Source organism: Spermophilus citellus (genome assembly GCF_964194105.1).
Source record: "Spermophilus citellus genome assembly, chromosome: 4".
NCBI lineage: Eukaryota > Metazoa > Chordata > Mammalia > Rodentia > Sciuridae > Spermophilus > Spermophilus citellus.
The window spans coordinates 114,382,054-114,400,233 of NC_138185.1; the positions used below are offsets into that span (position 1 = coordinate 114,382,054).

Here is an 18,180-nt window from a genome sequence, read left to right on the forward strand (position 1 = left end):
TGGCAAAGGCAGGGCAGGGCCTTCTCTGCAGAGGGGGACACAGCCCTGCAGCCTCCTCCAGTCGCACACTGCCTCCAGACAGCGCAGGCGGGCAATTGCTAGAGGCCAGCTGCAGAGGCAGAAACTGGCACTAGGGGTTCACATGACCCAAGACAAGGCAGGGAGAAAACACGTCAGTGCTGCAAGAAGTGGTTCACAGAAGCCTGAGCTTCCAAGCCAAGAACAAAACCGGAGTTTCCCAAAACATACTTTGTAGCCTGCAGAAGCCCCCCTGCCCAGGCCTTTCTTCAGAGACCAGGTTCCACCCACACTTCTGAGCTGCTGGAGCTCAGTCCTGCCCACACTGGTCCTGTCATCCGAGGGGGGTTTCACAGCAGCCTCATTTTACAGAAGAGAGAACTGAGGCCACCCTTCTCTGGGTAAACCCCTTGTAGTATGGGTCTGGGGGCCAGCATCACAGGCCCTGTCGAGGAGGGCTGGCTACACCTCGGTTGCAATTCTGAGCCTGAGTCACAAATACAAACTCCCCTCAAAGGGGGTTACTGGCCTTACTGCCTGGTACCCCCAGAACTTTGTCCTGGGCTCTACCCACAGTATAGCAGGGGTACAGACAGCAGAATAGTTACAACTTGTAACAATTTTGTGTGTGTACTTGTTCTTTGGCCCCTAAGATGCCTCAGGACAAAGTTTGTTTTAATTTTTATTAGTTATTGATGGACCTTTATTTGTTTATATGTGGTGCTGAGAATCAAACCCAGTGCCTCACACATGCCAGGCAAGTGCTCTACCACTGAGCCACCACCCCAGCCCCAAGGACAAAGTTTTATAGAAATTAGAAAGGGAATGTATTTTGGAGACGAGTCTTTCCATCCCTACCCCAACAACCTAATCATTTTAAGTATTTAAAAAAAATCAAGCAGCTCTGGAAAAAATCAAGCAATATAACGAAAAAGACAGGAGAAAGAAGGAAATAAAACCAAACGAAAACTTCCCCCAAATCATGAGAGCACAGAGCAGAGAGGGGGACCAGGACATGCTGACATGGCCCTGTTCAGAAGGTATCTTGGGAGTACAGAATCATGTGGGCTCCTTGTCCTACTGCAAGATCCTTTAAGAAAGTGAAGTTCTCAAGGTACAGGGCACAGCCTACTATCAATTCTCTAAACCTCTGTCTATATATTTTTAAATTCTCCTCTTAATGTTTCTGAAAAAAATTAGAAATTGTAAGAACTCAAAGAGTAAATTGCTAACATTCCTACAATAGTACAACAAACACATAGTTCAGTTATTTTTTTTTTCTACTTAATAGACCATAGAACTCTGTTTAACTCCCAGCTCTGGACAAGTTACTTCCTGCCTCTGTGCCTCAGTTTCCTCATTAGTCATAGATTAAATGAGGATAACAGACACAGCACGAAGAATGTGTGAAATAATGTGAGAAGTGCCCGGGCGCATGAGTTGCTTGTGATGATCGCTCTTATTAATGCTGTTGCCCTGGACAGTGCCTCCCCAGTACCTGGTGAGCCCCAGGGGACTCAGAAGGCTCTCATACCCATTTATCCCATAGTCATCTATATACTCTGGGTGGCTCTGGGCGGGGTTGCCAGGGGCCCAGAAATTAATCTGACCGGGTCTTGTGTCCTCAGCTCAGAGCTGCTCTCAGGACATAAGCCAGATATATAACCAGTGAGTGACAACCTTCAGTGACAAGGTGTTGCTGACCACTCAGGTGGGTGCTGTGGTACCCTTGACTCCACAGAGAAGGGGATGGAGCAATTGTCAGGAGACAAGGGGGAGGTGTATAAGGCAGACACATGGGAGGACACTTCAGAGGAAAGACAAATGCAAATGTCCAGAGGCCCTAGAGAGCACGGCCCTTTCATCACTCTGGCTTCGGATGCTGGCAGGAAAACGGGCCTGTAGGAGTGTAGCCCCAAATGACATGTGTGTGTGTCGGGGTTAGGGTGCATCCTCACACCAGCAGGAATGCTTCCAGCTGCAAGGAACAGAAGACCCTGATGCCACAAGCTTGGCCAATAAACCATGTACGGCCTCATGCAAAAGGAGGTAAAAGGGGGGCATCAAGGTTGGTTAATTCAGCAACCTAACCACACATCTCCAAGGACCTGGGCCTGTCAGCATGTGCAAAGGTAGAACTTCAACCCAGTGGAGGTCAAGCCTGAGAGGATAGTCACTATCCTAAACCCTCAAAGAAGTCCCTGCAGCATGGCTGCCCCAGCACCAGGCCTCTCACTCGGCCTCTTTTACCTCCCCAGTAGTCTCCCCTGGGGCTGGCCCCCTGCAGTGCTAGTTGTGGGACAGGATAAAAGAACAATGTCACTGTTGTGCCAGCGAGGGAGGCAGGGTGGATGTGGAAGAGGCCATGAGCAGGGCCTGCTAAAATCCCGGAGTCATTGCTTGACCATGCAGTCCTCGGTTTGCTCAACTATAAAGTGGGACTAACCTCATAGCACCTAGCTCATAGGGTTACTTTGTGGATTAAAAAAAAAAAAAAAAACCTATGAAGCCCCTAAAATGAGTGGTACACGCCTGTAATCCCAGCTACTCTGGAGGCTACTCTGGGTTCAATCCCTGGTTATGAGGGAGGGGGTTGAACAGTACCTGGCACATGTACATCAGCAACAGTTATCATCCCCAACTTTAACCACCCTTCTCTCCTACAAAACTCTCAGTCTCTAAGCTTATTAGGTTCCTTCTTCTCTGGGCCTCAGTTTCCTCATCTCTGAAGCAGGATGGTTGGGCCAAGTGATTCCTGACCCCTGCCCTTTCCAGCTCGGATTCCCCCTGGGGCAGTGACAGTCCTGGACTGCAACCCCCAAGCCTTGCTCAGGCTGGGCCCTCAGCTTGGAATGAAGCCAATCTCTTGGGATCTACCTCAAGTCTATCTCAGAATCTCTTCCCAGTCTCTCCTGGCTAAGCCTGGCTCACATGGCACTTCCACCTGCAGGGAGCGCTCTCTCTCTCTCTCTCTCTCTCTCTCTCTCTCTCTCTCTCTCTCTCTCTCCTACCAGGTTGAAAAGTGGTAAGAGGTAAGCTTAAGAATCTCACGCACTGTGAGCCTTGGAGTGTCTGAACAGGGGCCTGCACACAGCAGCTCACATTGTGCTCACCCCTGCAGCAGCGAGTATTTGCAACACTTTCCATGAAATGTCTTTTTCAGCCTTGTTCATGCCCCACCCATAAGGCAGTTACTATTGTTTACATTCTGCAGATGAGGGACCTGAGGCTCAGAAAGGTTGAGGGACTGACCCAAGGTCACACAAGAGATGAGTGATGGGAGTCAGAACTGTATCACATGTCTTCCAGGCTCCAGAGAACCTGTTCCCTAAATAGGCACCAAATACCCATCCCTGTATGAGGCAGGAGCCAAGTATGGCCTGCCAGCCCTCAGGCTGGAGCTCTGAAAAGCAGCCATATATATGTTTTAACTTAATAGATTTTACTCTTTAAAAAAATAGTTCTAGATTTGGAGGTAAATTGAGTTCCAACATGCCTCCTCCACTGCCCCCCGATGCTTTCCCTGTATTAATATCTTGCATCGTTTGATGTTACAATGAACCAACATTGACATAATATGTATTAATACATATTACTAATCAAAGTCCATAGTTTACACTAGGGTTCTCTGTAAGGTTCACTTCTATAGGTTTGAAAACTGAATGTCATGTATCCAATATTATAGTATCATACAAAACAGTTTCACTGGCCTAAAAAATCCCCTTGGCTACCCCTATACTTCCTTACCTCCCTAGACCCTATTCCTAAGCTTCTGGAAACTTTTTACTGTCTCTATGGTTTTGCCTTTTCTAGATTATATAGTAGAAATCATACAGTGTAGTCTTTCCAGCTGGTTTATTTCAAGTAGTAAAGAGCATTTGAGCTTTCTCCATGTCTGCTTGTGGTCTCATAGTTCATTTCTTACTGTTGAATAATATTCCACTGTAAGGCTGTACCACAATTCACGCCTTTACCTACTGAAGGATACCTTGATAATTCCACTTTTTGGTGATCATAGACAAAGGTACTCGATAAACATGTGTCAGTTTTTGTATGGACAGCAGTGTTCAACGCAACTGGGTAAACATCTAGGAGCGTGATTGCTGAATTGTATGCTAAGAGTATGTTTAGCTTTGTAACAAACTACCAAACTGTCTTCCCCAGTGGCTGGACCATTTTGCATCACTGTAAGCAACGAAGAGAGTTCCTATTGTTCTTGCATCCTTGATAGCATTTGGGATTTTGTGATTTGGATTTTAGCCATTCTAACTAGATGTGTAGGGTGTCTCATTGCTTTAATTAGCAGCTTCTTAGTGACAAATTATGTCCAACATCTTCTCATATGCACGTTGTCATCTGCATTATCTTCATTGGTGAAGTGCCTATTCAGATATCTTGCTTTTGTGTGTGCTTATGTGCAGGGGATCAAACCTAGGGCCTTTGGCATGGTAGGCAAGTGCTCTACCACTGAGCTACACCCCAAGAAGTGCCCGTTTTTAAAGTTGGATTGTTTGCTTATTGTTGAGTTTTAAGATGACTTGAGTACAAGTCCTTTAACAGATGTGTTTTAGCCGGTGTGGCTTGTCTTTTCATTTTCTTAGCAGTGTCTTCTGTGGAACAGATTTTTAATTTTAATGGAGCCCAATTTATCCACTTTCTCCTTTATGGATCATACTTATGTTGTATCTGAAAACTCACTGCCAAACCCAAAGTTACACAATTTTCTTCTAAGTTATCTTGTGGAACATTAATAGTCATATGTTTAGGTCTATAATCTATTGTGAGCTAATTTTTTTAAAGGTGTAGAAGTCTGTCTAGATTTTTTTGTTGCATATATATTCCAGTTGTTCCAGCACTGTTTATTGAAAAACTATTTTTTTATCTGTTAAGACAACTGTCAAAGATATTTGTAAAGGTCTAGTGCTAGCCCCCCTTTTCTGTTCATTGATCTATTTGTCTTTTCTTTCACCAATACCACACTATGTGGATTACTGTTCCATTATGATAGATTTGAAGTTGAGTAGCATCAGTCCTCTGACTGTTCTTTTTTGTAATTTTATTGGCTATTCTGACAAAATCCACAAAGAAACTTGCTGAGTTTTAACTGGGGTTATGTTGAAACTGTAGAACAATCTGAAAAGAAATGACATCTTAACAATGTGGACTATTCCTTCCTATCTGTGAACAAGAAATATCTCCCAATTTCTTTTTATGTGTGTTTTAATTGAAGTTTCTGATTCATTCAAGACAAAATATTACATATGCCACTATGGATCCCTCAAAGCAATCACCACTGGGGTCATCGGCACAGCGGCTGGTGCAGTGATGGAAGCAGATGTGAGCAGCACCACCAACATGCCAGGGAGCTGGGACAGCCCTAAGCCTTCACTCCTGCAGCCTCCTTCTCAGCCCTTTCTTTGGCCTTCTTTATCATCTCCTCCTTTTCCAGCATTGCCAAAACTGTGGCCACCTGGCTGGTGGGGATGTCAATGTCTTCTTTGTCTATCAGCTCAACCATCTTCATGAATTTGTCAATGTTGATCTTGCCATCCTTATTCTTATCAAATGTTGAGGCCAAGTGGATCAGCTTAGTTTCTGGAATGTGCTTGATTTGCTTCAGGGCACTGGCGAGCTCAGTGATACTGACAATTTCTGTCCCTGTGAGTGAGCCCTTTGCTGGCTCTAGCTTGCCAGCCTTCTGGTCTGTCTCCAGGTGCAAGATCAAGCTGTGTATCTGTCCAATCATCTGCTGGACTCTCTTTTTTACCCTCTGGCTGGCTTTAGGTGCTTCCACATATTTTTTTCCACCAGTCTTCAAAAGTTCCTTCTTGATCTCTAGTAAGTCCTCACTGTGGTCCTGGACATCTTCCTTCAGCAGTTCAAGCTCTTCTTTCTCCTTGGATAGGGACTTCCTCTGCTCCTTCAGTTGAGAACAGGCACTGCTGAGTATGTGGATTTCTTCCTTAGTTATTTCCTCTTCCTTCAACACCTCAACCACAGGGGCAATGAGATGGGACTCTGATGATAGGCTCCTATCTGACACTTCCAGCTGCTGGTCAGCCACTGGCCTCCCAGAGGTGTCTTCTACCACTGCTTGGGACAGCATCTGTAGTTCCTTCTCCCAGTGCTCCTGTTGGATGGCTGCTTCCTCCTGCAGCGTGGCCTCTAGCTTCATCTTGTTGTCCACCTGACTGCCTTTAACATTGGCCACTTGAACCTGGGCTCCCTTCACCACAATCTCTGGAAGCTTCTGCAGTGTGGATGTGAGCTGGTCAGTGGGAGAGAAGGTGGTTGGGAAATACATAGCTTGAGACAATATAAGTAGTGAAGTGGGGATCTTTTGGTGCAGGTGCAAGTCCAGCCACTGCTTCAGCTGGTCCCTCAGCCGATCTTCTGTGACACCCAGGACAGGCATGCCTCTCTCCCGACAGGCTGATTGCAACTCCGTGACATTTAGGCTGTCTACCCCTTCTTTAGCAATCAGCTTGTCATCAGCCTTTATGGACCTCAGCTTCATGGTGATCTGGAAGCGCAGGAAGCTGTTGGTGCCAATGGCCTGGAGTCCCAGCAGCTTACACAGTGCCATCAGCTGCTGCCGGGGCAGGTTACCCAGGGTCAGCTCATCCTTAAACAACCTGGAAAAACGCACGATTTCCTCATTGCTAGGTCTTTCACTAGTTTCTCTGATCTTCTGGAAAAACTGGGAGAAGTCTTTGGCAGTGCTCCCGGTGGCTGCCTTGTTCCTAGAGGCCATCTCCTCAGCAGTGTCCTGTAGGAACTTGGCCAGCTCCAGCTTGACCCGCAGCTTCTTCTTCAGCTTCTCTTCCTTGATAGATTGTGTCTCAAACGTGGATGGCAACATGTTGGGGAAGAGTTTGAGGGCAATGGGTAGCAGAAACTCCATGAATGGCACTACCACAAAGGCAAGGAATGGTACCAGGCGGAAGAGGTCAGCGCAGACCCGAACTAACTGCTTATGCTCCCTGCGGCTCAGGGTCTGGCCCTTGAGAATCTTCCAGAGCGTGCGCACAGCGATCTTGGTGTCGATCCAGAGCAGGCAGAAGCCGTGGTAAACGTGCTTCAGCCCGTCTAGGATCCTCTGCTTGAGGCCAGGCTTCACTGCCCCCTCCGTGGTGGTGTTGGACACAGGGCTACCTTCCTCTAGCTTCTTATTCTTGTCCCTGAGGGACTTGGGAGATGTCACTGTGGAGTTACTGCTGAGGGGGTACGACCAGTGCCAGCAGCGCACAGGAAGGTCCCCAGGTCCCATGACAACCAAACGCGGGGCGGATGCCACCTTGTGCAAGCGCTCGGGCCTCAGAGGCCAACCGCGGAAGCAATGGCCTCTGAAGGAGCCGTACAATGAGTGGACACGAGCGCAGCAGCCAAATGGCGCATCCATGTGGCTGACCAGCCCAACGGTGTTGGTACGAATAGCACCAGCACCGTCCCCCAGGCCACCGTCCCGCGCTGCAGCGACGGGCATGGGGAAGCGGGCGGGTGCCCAACTGCCAGGGCTCCTCAGAAGAATGGATGCCATGACCCTCCTACTACAGCCTCCTCCTCCAGACTCAGGCTTCCTTCGCGTCCCCCCTGTGGTGCCTGACCCAGGGGACCAGACAGTTGACTGCGACAGTTGGCTTCCAGTGGTGAGCACTCTACTGAAAAATATGGCGCCGGTAGCAGCCACCTCTGGGCAGGGACTTCCGGGGGTGGGGCGGGGCGGGGCCCTGTCCAGCTCTGGGCATGCGCGCATGGCTCTATAAATCTTTGATACCTGTCGTCAGTTGTCCTTTCCTCACATAGATCCTGTACGTATTTTGTAAGATTTAGACCTCTTTCTTTCCTTCCTTCTTTCCCCCTTTTATTTCTAAAACTAGGACCACAGATGGTAAGCCAACCCAGAGTCCACATTATAGGAAAGCATTTAAGGAAGTGAAAGTCCTCAAACCTGGGAAGAGGATATTTGGCTGTCTGGAAAACATGCACTCACTAGGTTAGTTTTGCTGTGGGACTTAGGGACTGAAGTCTCCCTCCAGTGCCCTCAAATTTCAGGGTTTACCCTGCAGGAGCAAGATGGAACTGCTGCAAAGATCCTGCATCCTGTAGTCCTGTGACAGGAAGTGGCTCAGGGATCTTCATTGTATCCCACCTCATATTTCTTGAACTTGAAGAGGCACACCGAATCCCCAGGAATCTTGTTAACATGCAGATTCAGATTCAGCCTGGAGTAGGGCCCAAGATTCTGCATTTCTAAGAGTCTCCCAACTATGATTGGTGCTTCTGGCCCAGGAACTACATTTGGAGAAACCAGACTCTGCCAGACCCTGCATCTCTCTTAGGCCTGACACATTTCTCATCTCTTGCTTTTCCTTTCATCCACCTGCCTGATACCCTCTTATCCCCCAGTTCTGAATGGGCACTCTCTCTACCTAGTCACCTCAGAGGTTGTACGACAGTCTCTAAAGGACATCTTAAGAAAAGCTACCCAGGGAAAAGCCAGCCAGCCATACAAGCTAGCTAGCCGACACAGGTAACTCTACCAGTTGGTCCCAGCATCTCCCATCCCCTGAGGTCCCAGAGATGTGAGTAGCACTAGTGTCACCTGTGAAAAGGAGAAATGATCACAGAACCTGAACTAGCAGAACTGATTGAGGACCAAGTTCATGCACGTAAAGTAGGCAGCTGAGTACCTAACACAGTATAAACATGAGTTAAGTTTCCATCTTATTTTGTTGAATTCATAACTAGCAAATGTGGGTTTGAAGTTGACTTAGAGATCATTAAGTGCAGTGATCCTCAAACTTGAGTATTGATGAATCATCCATAGGGCTTATTAAAACACAAACTGTTGGGCCCTACCACAGGGCCCATTTAGTAGGTCTGGAGTGGGAAAAGGAGAATCTGCACTTCTGATAAGTTCCCAGGTGCTGCTCCTGGTGGTGGTACAGGGACCAACTCATTAGGAACCTGAACACCAGAGCTGCAGTATAAGGCCAGGTCATGCCAGGAATTAGGAGACTTGTCAGCAGCCTGGGCTCCAAGGACACCGGAGGACCTTGTTCCAGCGCAAGACCCCTCTGCAGGCCTCTCCTTCAGGCCCGCTGCCTCCTGGCTGGCCTGGTGCCCTGGCCCTCGGAAGGCCCCTCCACCCAGCTTTGTTTGCATTCCTGGAGCCTGAGTCAGCCTGGACAGCAGGCTTGTCTACGCGGGCCAGCCTGGCGCAGCCCTCATGGCTGGCCCTGTGCTGCAGGCCTCCTGGGCTAGGCCAAGGTGGCCACGCAGGGCTTACTTAGCAGGCCAGTGACTCATGCTTCCTCCTAGATTCCGGGAAATGCTTTTCCGCTGCCACTGCTGTCTTCTTGTTTAGTAAGAAGTCCTCTGCAGACTGCTGTGGCAACTTCAGGCCATGGAGGCAGGGGGAGGAGGAGGCCAAATCCACTCCCAGGAGGGGCCGCAAGGATTCCCATCCACACTCACGAACACACAGTTTCATGATGATGCCAGCCCCGGCCGGAGCCCCCAACCCTCGGTGGAGCTTTGGTGCAGGAGAGCCAGGCCCAGAAATGCTTGCTTTTATTAAAAAGGAATGGCCTCACAAAGGCTCGGGTGTAGGAAAGGTTGTAATTTGCCCAAATAAAACTTAATTTGATCCATGAAATAGCTGTGGTTTATTGTGTAATAGATGTGCTATGTGTTTCAATTTAATAGAAGCCAATATAATAGGGGGCCAGCAGGGGCCTTCAGGGGCCCGATTCTTTCCCCACACACAGTAGGGCCACACAGCCCACCCTGATGGCTGGACCCTCCACCAGGACATGATGGAAAAGAGCTGGCTAAAGACCTCTGGCCCAGACCACGGAGGCCTGTGGGAGAGACGGCCCAGGGGCAGAACAAGCTCGAAGGGAAAAAAGAGGAAAGAAATGAAAACCACCCTTTTTCCAAAGCAAGACTGCGGTGTGTGAGGCTGAGGAGGGGGCCGTGGGGGCTGAGTCACTTTCCTGTCTGCTGCTGGGGTGGGAGGGCCTTTGCCAGGGGCTGTGGGAGAAAAAAGGCTGGGTCTGTCACCCAGAGCATGCTGAGGGGCGTCCCTGAGAGGACCTCTGGGATGGTCCCTCGGGCATCAGGCACTGCCTTGGCCCCAGAGCCTTTGCAAGTAGTGTGTGCCCAGCTCCAGTGCAGGCTGAGCAGGCCAGGGAGGGCGGGAGTCAGGGCCTGGAGATGGTCCAGTCCAGCATCCCCCTGCCCTAGCTGCCCTGGCCATCTAGATGAAGGCCCCTAGAAGATAAATACACGAGTTCAAATAGGCAGGGAGCAGCTCACTGGCACGCATTCCATATACTGTCGCCACACCCTGGTGCTGGGGCCGGGGTGGTCCAGGCTGCACTTACAGGGCCCCTCAGGAGTGTTGACCACTGCCAGAGACCATGGGGAAAGGGAAGCGGGTATCACTCTAGGCACCTTCTGTGCATCTCCTCTTAATCCCCGTCACAGCCCCATATGGGAGGTACCAGCGAGCCCATTTTCAGATGAGGAAATTGAGGTTGGGGCAAATCCTTATCCAGAATCACAGTCACCCACTGACCTCTGCTGCCTGCATGAGCAGAGTCAGAATCCGCCTGGCAGCCCCACCTCATTTCCCCAGTCCTTTCTGGTTCTGGGGCTCTGACCCTGGCATCTGGATTGCCCCTGGTTCATTCCTCTCATTAGGTGCTTTCCTTTAGAAGGGCTTTGTTTAGTCTGGTGTGATGGTGGACAGGCCTCTGGGCCTGTTTTCTTATTTGTAAAATGGTGATAATTCCATATGCCCCACAAAGGTTACCCTGAAAACTAAATGAGATACTATGGGGGACCAACTGGGCGCTGTGGTGCATGCCTGTAATCCCAGCAACTCAGAAAGCTGAGGCAGGAGGATGGCAAGTTCAAGGTCACTCTGGACAAGTTAGCCAGACCTTGTCTCAAAATTAAAACACAAAGGGTTGGGAATGTAGTTCTATGAGTAGAGCATACTCAGTACCACCAAAACCAAAAACAAAAAACACCCACATAAACCAGGGCTTAGAATTCAGTAAATACTCAGTAAATTCACCTTTTTAAAACAACCAGAGACCAGGTAAGTTCTGGACATTACTTTGGGAGGCAGAACAACCTGGATTTGAATTTTACATCTGCCACTTACCAAGTAGCTGGACAAGTACTTATCTTACCTTTATGAGTCTCAGTTTCCTCATCTGTAAAACTGATGTGTATACTGCTACCTATCTCAGGTATGGGGAAATTAAATGAGATATTAGAAGGAACACAGCAGGTGCTCAATAAACAGTTGTTATTCATTATGATTATCATCTTTAAGCTCCCTTCCACAGCCTAGCATTCACTCTGTATGCCAGTAAACCCAGCATGAGGCTCCTCTCAGGCCCTTGCTTGTGCTGTCCCCTCCCTGCCAAGGAGTTCTTTATTTGTGCACTGGGGTTTGTGCATTGAGGTTCAGAAAACCCTGTGTATCCTGATTGCCTCAGAAACAAACCACATATGAATCCAATGCTGAAAGAACAGAAAGCAGTTACCCCAGCAGTGTGCTCAGTACATGGTCTTCTCATTTGTTCTTCCAAGGAAATGCCACCTCATTGCCAAACCCACTGTTGGGCTGAGAAGTGCGGGGTTATGGGACATCAAGAAGGGCAGGAGCAAAAAAAATAAAAATAAAAATAAAAAAAAAGAAGGGCAGGAGCCTCATAGTCAGGAGGGGGTCCTGCACCCCATCACCTTACAAGGTCTAGCAATAGGTTGTCCTTCTTATGCCCTTCTACCCTCCTAAATGCCTTCTGTGCCTGCTGGACCATGGGGTGACCAGGAAGCCCTGGTAGAAAGCCGTGCTATAGCTGGGTGTAGGGTGCACGCCTATAAACCCAGCATCTGGGGGTGCTGAGACAGAAGGATCACAAGTTCAAAGCCAGCCTCAGCAATTTAGCAAGGTCCTGTCTGTAAACAAAGTAAATAAATAAATAAAAAGGACTGGGATTTTGCTCAGTAGTAAAGTGCCCCTGGGTTCAATCCCTAGTACAAAAAAAAATAATAAAGCAATGGTTAATCGAGTTTTAACACTGTAGCCTTTTTGTTGTATTCACTGTGAAAAAAATCTGTTTTTTAAATTAATTTGTTCTTTTTAGTCACACATGACAGTAGAGTCTGTTGATGAGGAGTTTCACTGGTCGTGTAGTCATTCATATGTGAGCATAGGAAAGTTATGTCCGATTCACTCTACTGTAGTCTTTCCTATTCCCATCCCTGCCCTTCCCTCCATTCCCCTTTGTCTAATTCAAGGAACTTCTGTTCTTCCCTCCCACCCCTTATTGGTCTTTTGTTTGTTTTTGTCTGAAACAAGTTTATTAAGAAATATCTCAGGAGAGTGGGAGAAAGGATGGAGGAGCAGGGCAGGGGGAGTGTCCCAGGGAGATCAGCCTCCGATGTCTTCCGCAGGTGGGGTCGGAGGAGACTGCCGATGTCCAGGTGGACGTAGAACTGCTCTCAGCTCAAACCCAGGCAGAGGTTAGTTGACCCATGTTGCTCCTGCAGCTGTTCAGGGTCCACATGACGATGCCCACACAAGGGGTCAGGATCCACAGAGCCCAGGTCCTCTGCCTGTGCACTGGTTTAGTCTGGTCACCTCTCTCTTACATTGGAGCCACCTTACTGCTGACACGTGGCATGCAATAGCACAGTTGTAGGACACAGGTAGTAATCCTCCCAGTCACCCACTTCCAGAAGTTTCCATTGGCATGGGGTTGCCCAGAGTCAGTCTGGTGGCTAAATCAGGTGTGGGGAGCCTGGCAGGCAGGTGGTGGAAATGGATGGCAGGCTGGCTGGCCCTTCTGATGCACTTCTGCCCTGATTGTTGGGCCTTCTCAGGCAGTGGAGGCTCACAGGGCAAGGGGAGGGGGTGAAGGGCAGGCTCACTGGGGCTCCTCTTTGGGAGGACAGGGGAATTGGAAAGATCCAACGGGCATGGGCGAGGCTTAACCCTGAGAGGCACAGGCTTCCCCTGGAACGTGCAGCTGCCCCCTGGCTTTCCTGGTGCTCCAGTGTAAGGTAGGGAGCCATGGCCGCACTGAACTTCCTCTTGGCCAGAGACACCCAGGTCTTGAGTAGATCATAACCCATGTGGAATATTACTGTCAGTATTTTGGGGTCTGGGTATGGAGTAAATACTGCTCACCCTGCATCAGCCATGGGTGCTGAAAGGTCTGCTGTGGGCCGCTTCCTGGGGCCCAGGGTCAGTATTTGGTGGGTGAGTGTTTGTGCTGCCACAGAAACACAGGGAGGGACACGGTAGGTTCTGAGCACTGTCTGCTTCAGCATCCCCTTAGCCGTGGGTCCCATAACTGGGCATCTCCCTGTCAACATGAATACAGAATGACATCCAGGCTCCAGATGTCCACTGGGGACCCCTCAGATGCTGCCTCAGGATAATTTGGGAGACAAAGTGGGAGAAAGTGCCCAGAACTCGTGCAGTTTCTGCCCAGGCATGACTGTGGTGCTGAAGCCAAAGTCGTTAAGTTTGATGTGGCCTCTGTCATCCAGCATGATGTTCTCTGGCTGTAGGTCTTTGTGCACAATACCCTCGTCACGGCTGTAGCCAGCAGCACACACTATCTGCTGGAACAGTCTGAGGGCCTCTTCCTCCTGCATGCCACCCTGTGGGACGTGGCCCAATAGCTGGCCCCACTTGCACACTCCATCACCATGTAGATATTTCTGTGGGTCTCAAAAACCTGAAATAACTGAATTACATTGGGATGCTCCAGGTTCCTCATCAGATCCGGTTCGGAGAGGACAAGGAGGTTCTGCACTGTCTTCAGCAGGACTTTTACTGCTGCCTCTACCCATGGGGTGATGACAGGCTAGTTTTATCTGGCCAAACCCGCCATGCCCAGTGTTCCTCAGGACCTCATACTGGTCCCTCAAGACTGCCTTCTTGCAGGAGCTGGGCCCCTGTCACCCTACGCTAGTCTCACTACTCTGGCTGTACGTCCTCACAGGAACACCGCCTAGGATGCTAGCTAGGAAAAACATAACAGACCACCACAACACACACGACAAAACAACAAATCAAATCAAAGAACCAATACCCAAAGACCACCACCAACAACCGCCAACCACCAAACGCGCTAACTATCCGGGCGTCCAACAGGTCACCACCAAGAGCTTTCTGTACTTATGGACAAAAACCCATGTTGGGCTGGGGATGTGGCTCAAGCATTAGCGCGCTCGCCTGGCATGTGCGGGGGTGCTGGGTTCGATCCTCAGCACCACATACAAATTAAAAAAATAAAGATGTTGTGTCCACTGAAAACTAAAAAATAAACATTAAAAAATTCTCTCTCTCTCTCTCTCTTTCTCTCTGTTTAAAAAAAAAAAAATCCCACACATGGCCACTGTCTTATATCCCTGCACTTTGAAACTTACTCCCAATGGCTCCTTGTGACTTCATAGCAAGTCATCGCCCAGTCATGCGTGGCCATAACTCCCAGGGGTCATCTCCCTTTTGGGCCTCTTCCATTTACAGATAAGGACTCCATACTTTTTTTTTTTTTTTTTACTTTAGTGGGTTATGGAGACTAATATTTACTTGTTTAGGAATTAATATTTGTACGGAACTTCATGTACTTTTCATTTTCAGCCTCAAAATCTGTGATAATGTTTTGCTTTGAAAGACCACAACATGATCGACACTCAAGGGATTCAATTCCTTTTCTTCTGACTTGGAATGACTGGTGTCAAAAGGATGGTAGCGCCTCACTCACACGGTGATACTGCAACAAAATGCTGTTCCCTAAGACACCGTAAAGCACAGTGTTAACGCCTGCAGGGACCAGAAGGAGGCTTAAAGTCTCATCGTTACTTCTCCACATAGTCCTATTCATGATGCACACACGTTACATTGTGACACCAGTAACTGAGGGGGATGGCTAGAGATGTACAAGAACAGCATTTTCTGGTACTGAAACTATGCTGCTATAGGTTCACACCAGAGTTGTTTCTCTGGCTCATGTTAAAGGGAATGCTCAGGGAAACTGCACAGAAATAGCTGTAAGACATACCTAAAATGAAAGGGATGGGAATTTGAATATTTCACATTCCACCCCTTATTGTGAGTCAGCATCTGTATATCAGAGAGAACATTCGGCCTTTGGTTTTGGGGGATTGGCTTATTTCACTTAGCATGAGAATCTCCAGTTTCAACCATTTACCAGCAAATGCCATAATTTCATTTTTCTTTATGGCTGACTAATATTCCATTGTGTATACTACATTTTCTTTATCCAAGAATCTGGTTTTATAATTATAATTTAAAATTAAGTTTAATGAAATAAAGATAGTATATGATTTATGTAGAAATTGTGGGAAAGTACAAAAGAAAATGATGCAGAAATTATCCCTAACTCCAATATCTAAATAAATTCTCAAGTTATATTTTACACTTAGGATGCATGCATTAATATAATATCAATATGTGTGTGTATATTCCACACTTAGTATGTGCCAGGGACTGAACTCAGTACTTACTGCATCATCTATGTGCATAATGTACAAATGAAGCAGCACATTACATATTTACACATCATCATCTACTTTTTGGGCATCCACCATAATATGATGATTTTTCCATAAAATTAAAAACATTCTAAAATGTGATATTTCTCTTTATTATAAAAATAGCACATGCTGGGCTGGAGTTGTGGCTCGGGGGTAGAGCGCTTGCCTAGCACATGCCAGGCCCTGGGTTCAATCCTCAGCACCACATAAAAATAAATAAATAAAGGTATTGTGCTCAACTACAATTAAAAATATATTTTTTAAAAATAGCACGTGCTTATTGTAAGGTAAATCGTCCAGAAAAATAGAAAGTGGAAATGAAAAAAAAAAAGTTTTGCCTTACTTCCACCCCCAGGTAAAATTGCTACTGATAATTAAACAAGGTTTTTAATATCTACATAATATTTTGTCACATAGCTAGGTGTGGCGATGCATGCCTGTAATCCCAGCTACTCAGGAGGCTGAGGCAGGAGGATGGCAAGTTCAAGGCCAGCCTCAGCAACTTAGTGAGACCCTGTCTCAGAAGAAAAAATAAAAAGGGCTGGGGGTATAGCTCAGTGGTAGAGCACCTCTGGCTTTTATCCCCAGTATCACAAAAAAGAATATTTTTCAGGAATAGCTTTTCAGGCTCCAGAGGCCAAATTACTAGAAAAAACGGCATATACACTTTTTCTTTTTCTTTTTTTTTTTTTTTAAGATGAGATCTCACTATGTTGCTATGTGGGACCCAAACTCCTAAGCTCTGGGGGTCCTCCTAAGGGTAAAAATGTATTTAAGGCTTTTTAACCATGCTGAGAAACTGATTTCCAGAAAGCTACCCACTTTGGGAGCCCCATCAACATACAAGGAAAACATGCATCATGCTTATCTCACTTTAGCTCATTTCTATTGAGCACAACTGTTTTGCTTTTTTAATAGTTTGGCCAAAGTAATAAGTAAAAAATAGCATCTCCCTACTTTCATTGAATCTTTTGTTTTCTAACAAGAAGAAACATTTTCCCATATGTTTCGTCACTTGAATTTTCCCTCTTGTTGATTTTCTTTTTATATCCACCGTCCACATTCTCCTGCTAAAGTCGTCAGGATTTTTTTCTTTTTGATTTGCAGGTGCCTTTACATATTTGTTTTCATTTTAAGTCGATTTATGGTGTGTTTGGATGTACAGACATTTCCAATTTTAAGTATACAAACATATACATCTTTTCCTTTATAATTTCTTCCATTACTGCTACGCTTAGAGAGGCCCTTCCCATTCAGAGGTCGAAATCATGCGTGTTTTATGCAAGTGATTTTACGGCTTCATTGTTTTCACGTGTTTCGGTCTCATCCATCCAGAACCAGTTCTGCTCTCCTGTGTGAGTTGAAGAAGTAGCTATTCCCCTTCCCCCACCTCCCAGGTTTCCCCAGCACCATTTATGAAGCAAATCTTCCTTTCCAGGAGGTTTTTGAGAAGTGCCACAGCCCCAGGCACTGTGCTGTCACCATCTGAGGACATGACCATCCTCCATCAATCGTTTCAACCTTGATTTACTGTGCACTCACCCTGTGCCAGGGCCCTGAGCCTCTGACTGGGAACACAGACCCACAGGGCAGTTACCAACCTCAAGCAGTGCCCAGGCCAGGGAGAAAACAGGCCTGTAAATAATTGCCGGGTGACATGCTGAAGGCTGGAGCCAGAGAGGGTGTGGGAGGACCGTCAGGCAGGGCTTGCCTATGTCTGGGGAGGAGAGAGCATGAGGACACAGGTCCCAGAGGAAGGGACAGATGAACAGAAGCACTGGGACACCGACATATTAAGAAAAACAAAGGCACACAACCAACAGGTAACCCAGGGGACCAGGTGGGCTGGCCTGGGTGGGAGGAAGGAATTCTCACTTAGTGAATTTTTTTTTTCACTTTATGAATTGTATCCATGTGCATGTATCTCCTCCTAAACCATTAAATATTCATAAAATTATTATTTTAAATGAATAGGAAGGAGTTTGGCAATTAACCTATGGGGTGGGTGAAGGACGTTCTAGAAGAGGGACAACATAAGCAAAGGCTTGGAGTCACAAAGCAGCCAGGCCCATGTAGGGAGCACCACTGGTCCAGCCCAGGAAGAGCGAGGGGCTGTGGACTATGAGAGCCTTGGACCCCCTACAATGAACTTGGACTTGCTGGGCAGTCAGGTGGCTTTGCACAGGGGAGTGTCTGGGCCAGGGCTGCACTTCAGGACTTGCCACCTGCTGCAAGAAGAGAGAGATCAAAAGCCTCCACTGGAGCCAGGAGGAGGGACTCAGGAGACACCATGGCTTCGGCGACGCACGGGAGATGGCAATGTATCCGGGGGAGCTCTGGCTGCCCTTACCGCCCTGGAAGCTGTCCCTGGCCTTCAGTCCCTGTGGGATCCAACCACAGGGCAGGGCCTGGGTCCCGTCCACCTAGGCCCAGCCTCAGTGTGCTTGGTTTTTCTGGGAGCAAGAGCCAAAGGTCCAGAAAAATAAAGGGCCTAAAACCAGCCAGTCTCTGCAGCAAGAGAGCTCTCAGCCCAAATGCGGACTCTGTCCCTTTCCTCTAGTGAGA

The 18,180-nt window shown here is 47.7% G+C and overlaps 1 protein-coding gene across 1 annotated transcript; it reads right to left on the reverse strand.

Annotated features, from left to right (window-relative positions):
- Positions 1-5,395: 5,395 nt before the first annotated feature.
- LOC308648181 (mitochondrial proton/calcium exchanger protein-like) lies at positions 5,396-7,504 on the reverse strand (the record flags this gene model as incomplete). The annotated part of the gene is made up of 1 exon (XM_081292858.1): positions 5,396-7,504. The coding sequence occupies one exon, from the start codon at positions 7,502-7,504 to the stop codon at positions 5,396-5,398; it is 2,109 nt and encodes a 702-aa protein (XP_081148984.1).
- Positions 7,505-18,180: the final 10,676 nt, after the last annotated feature.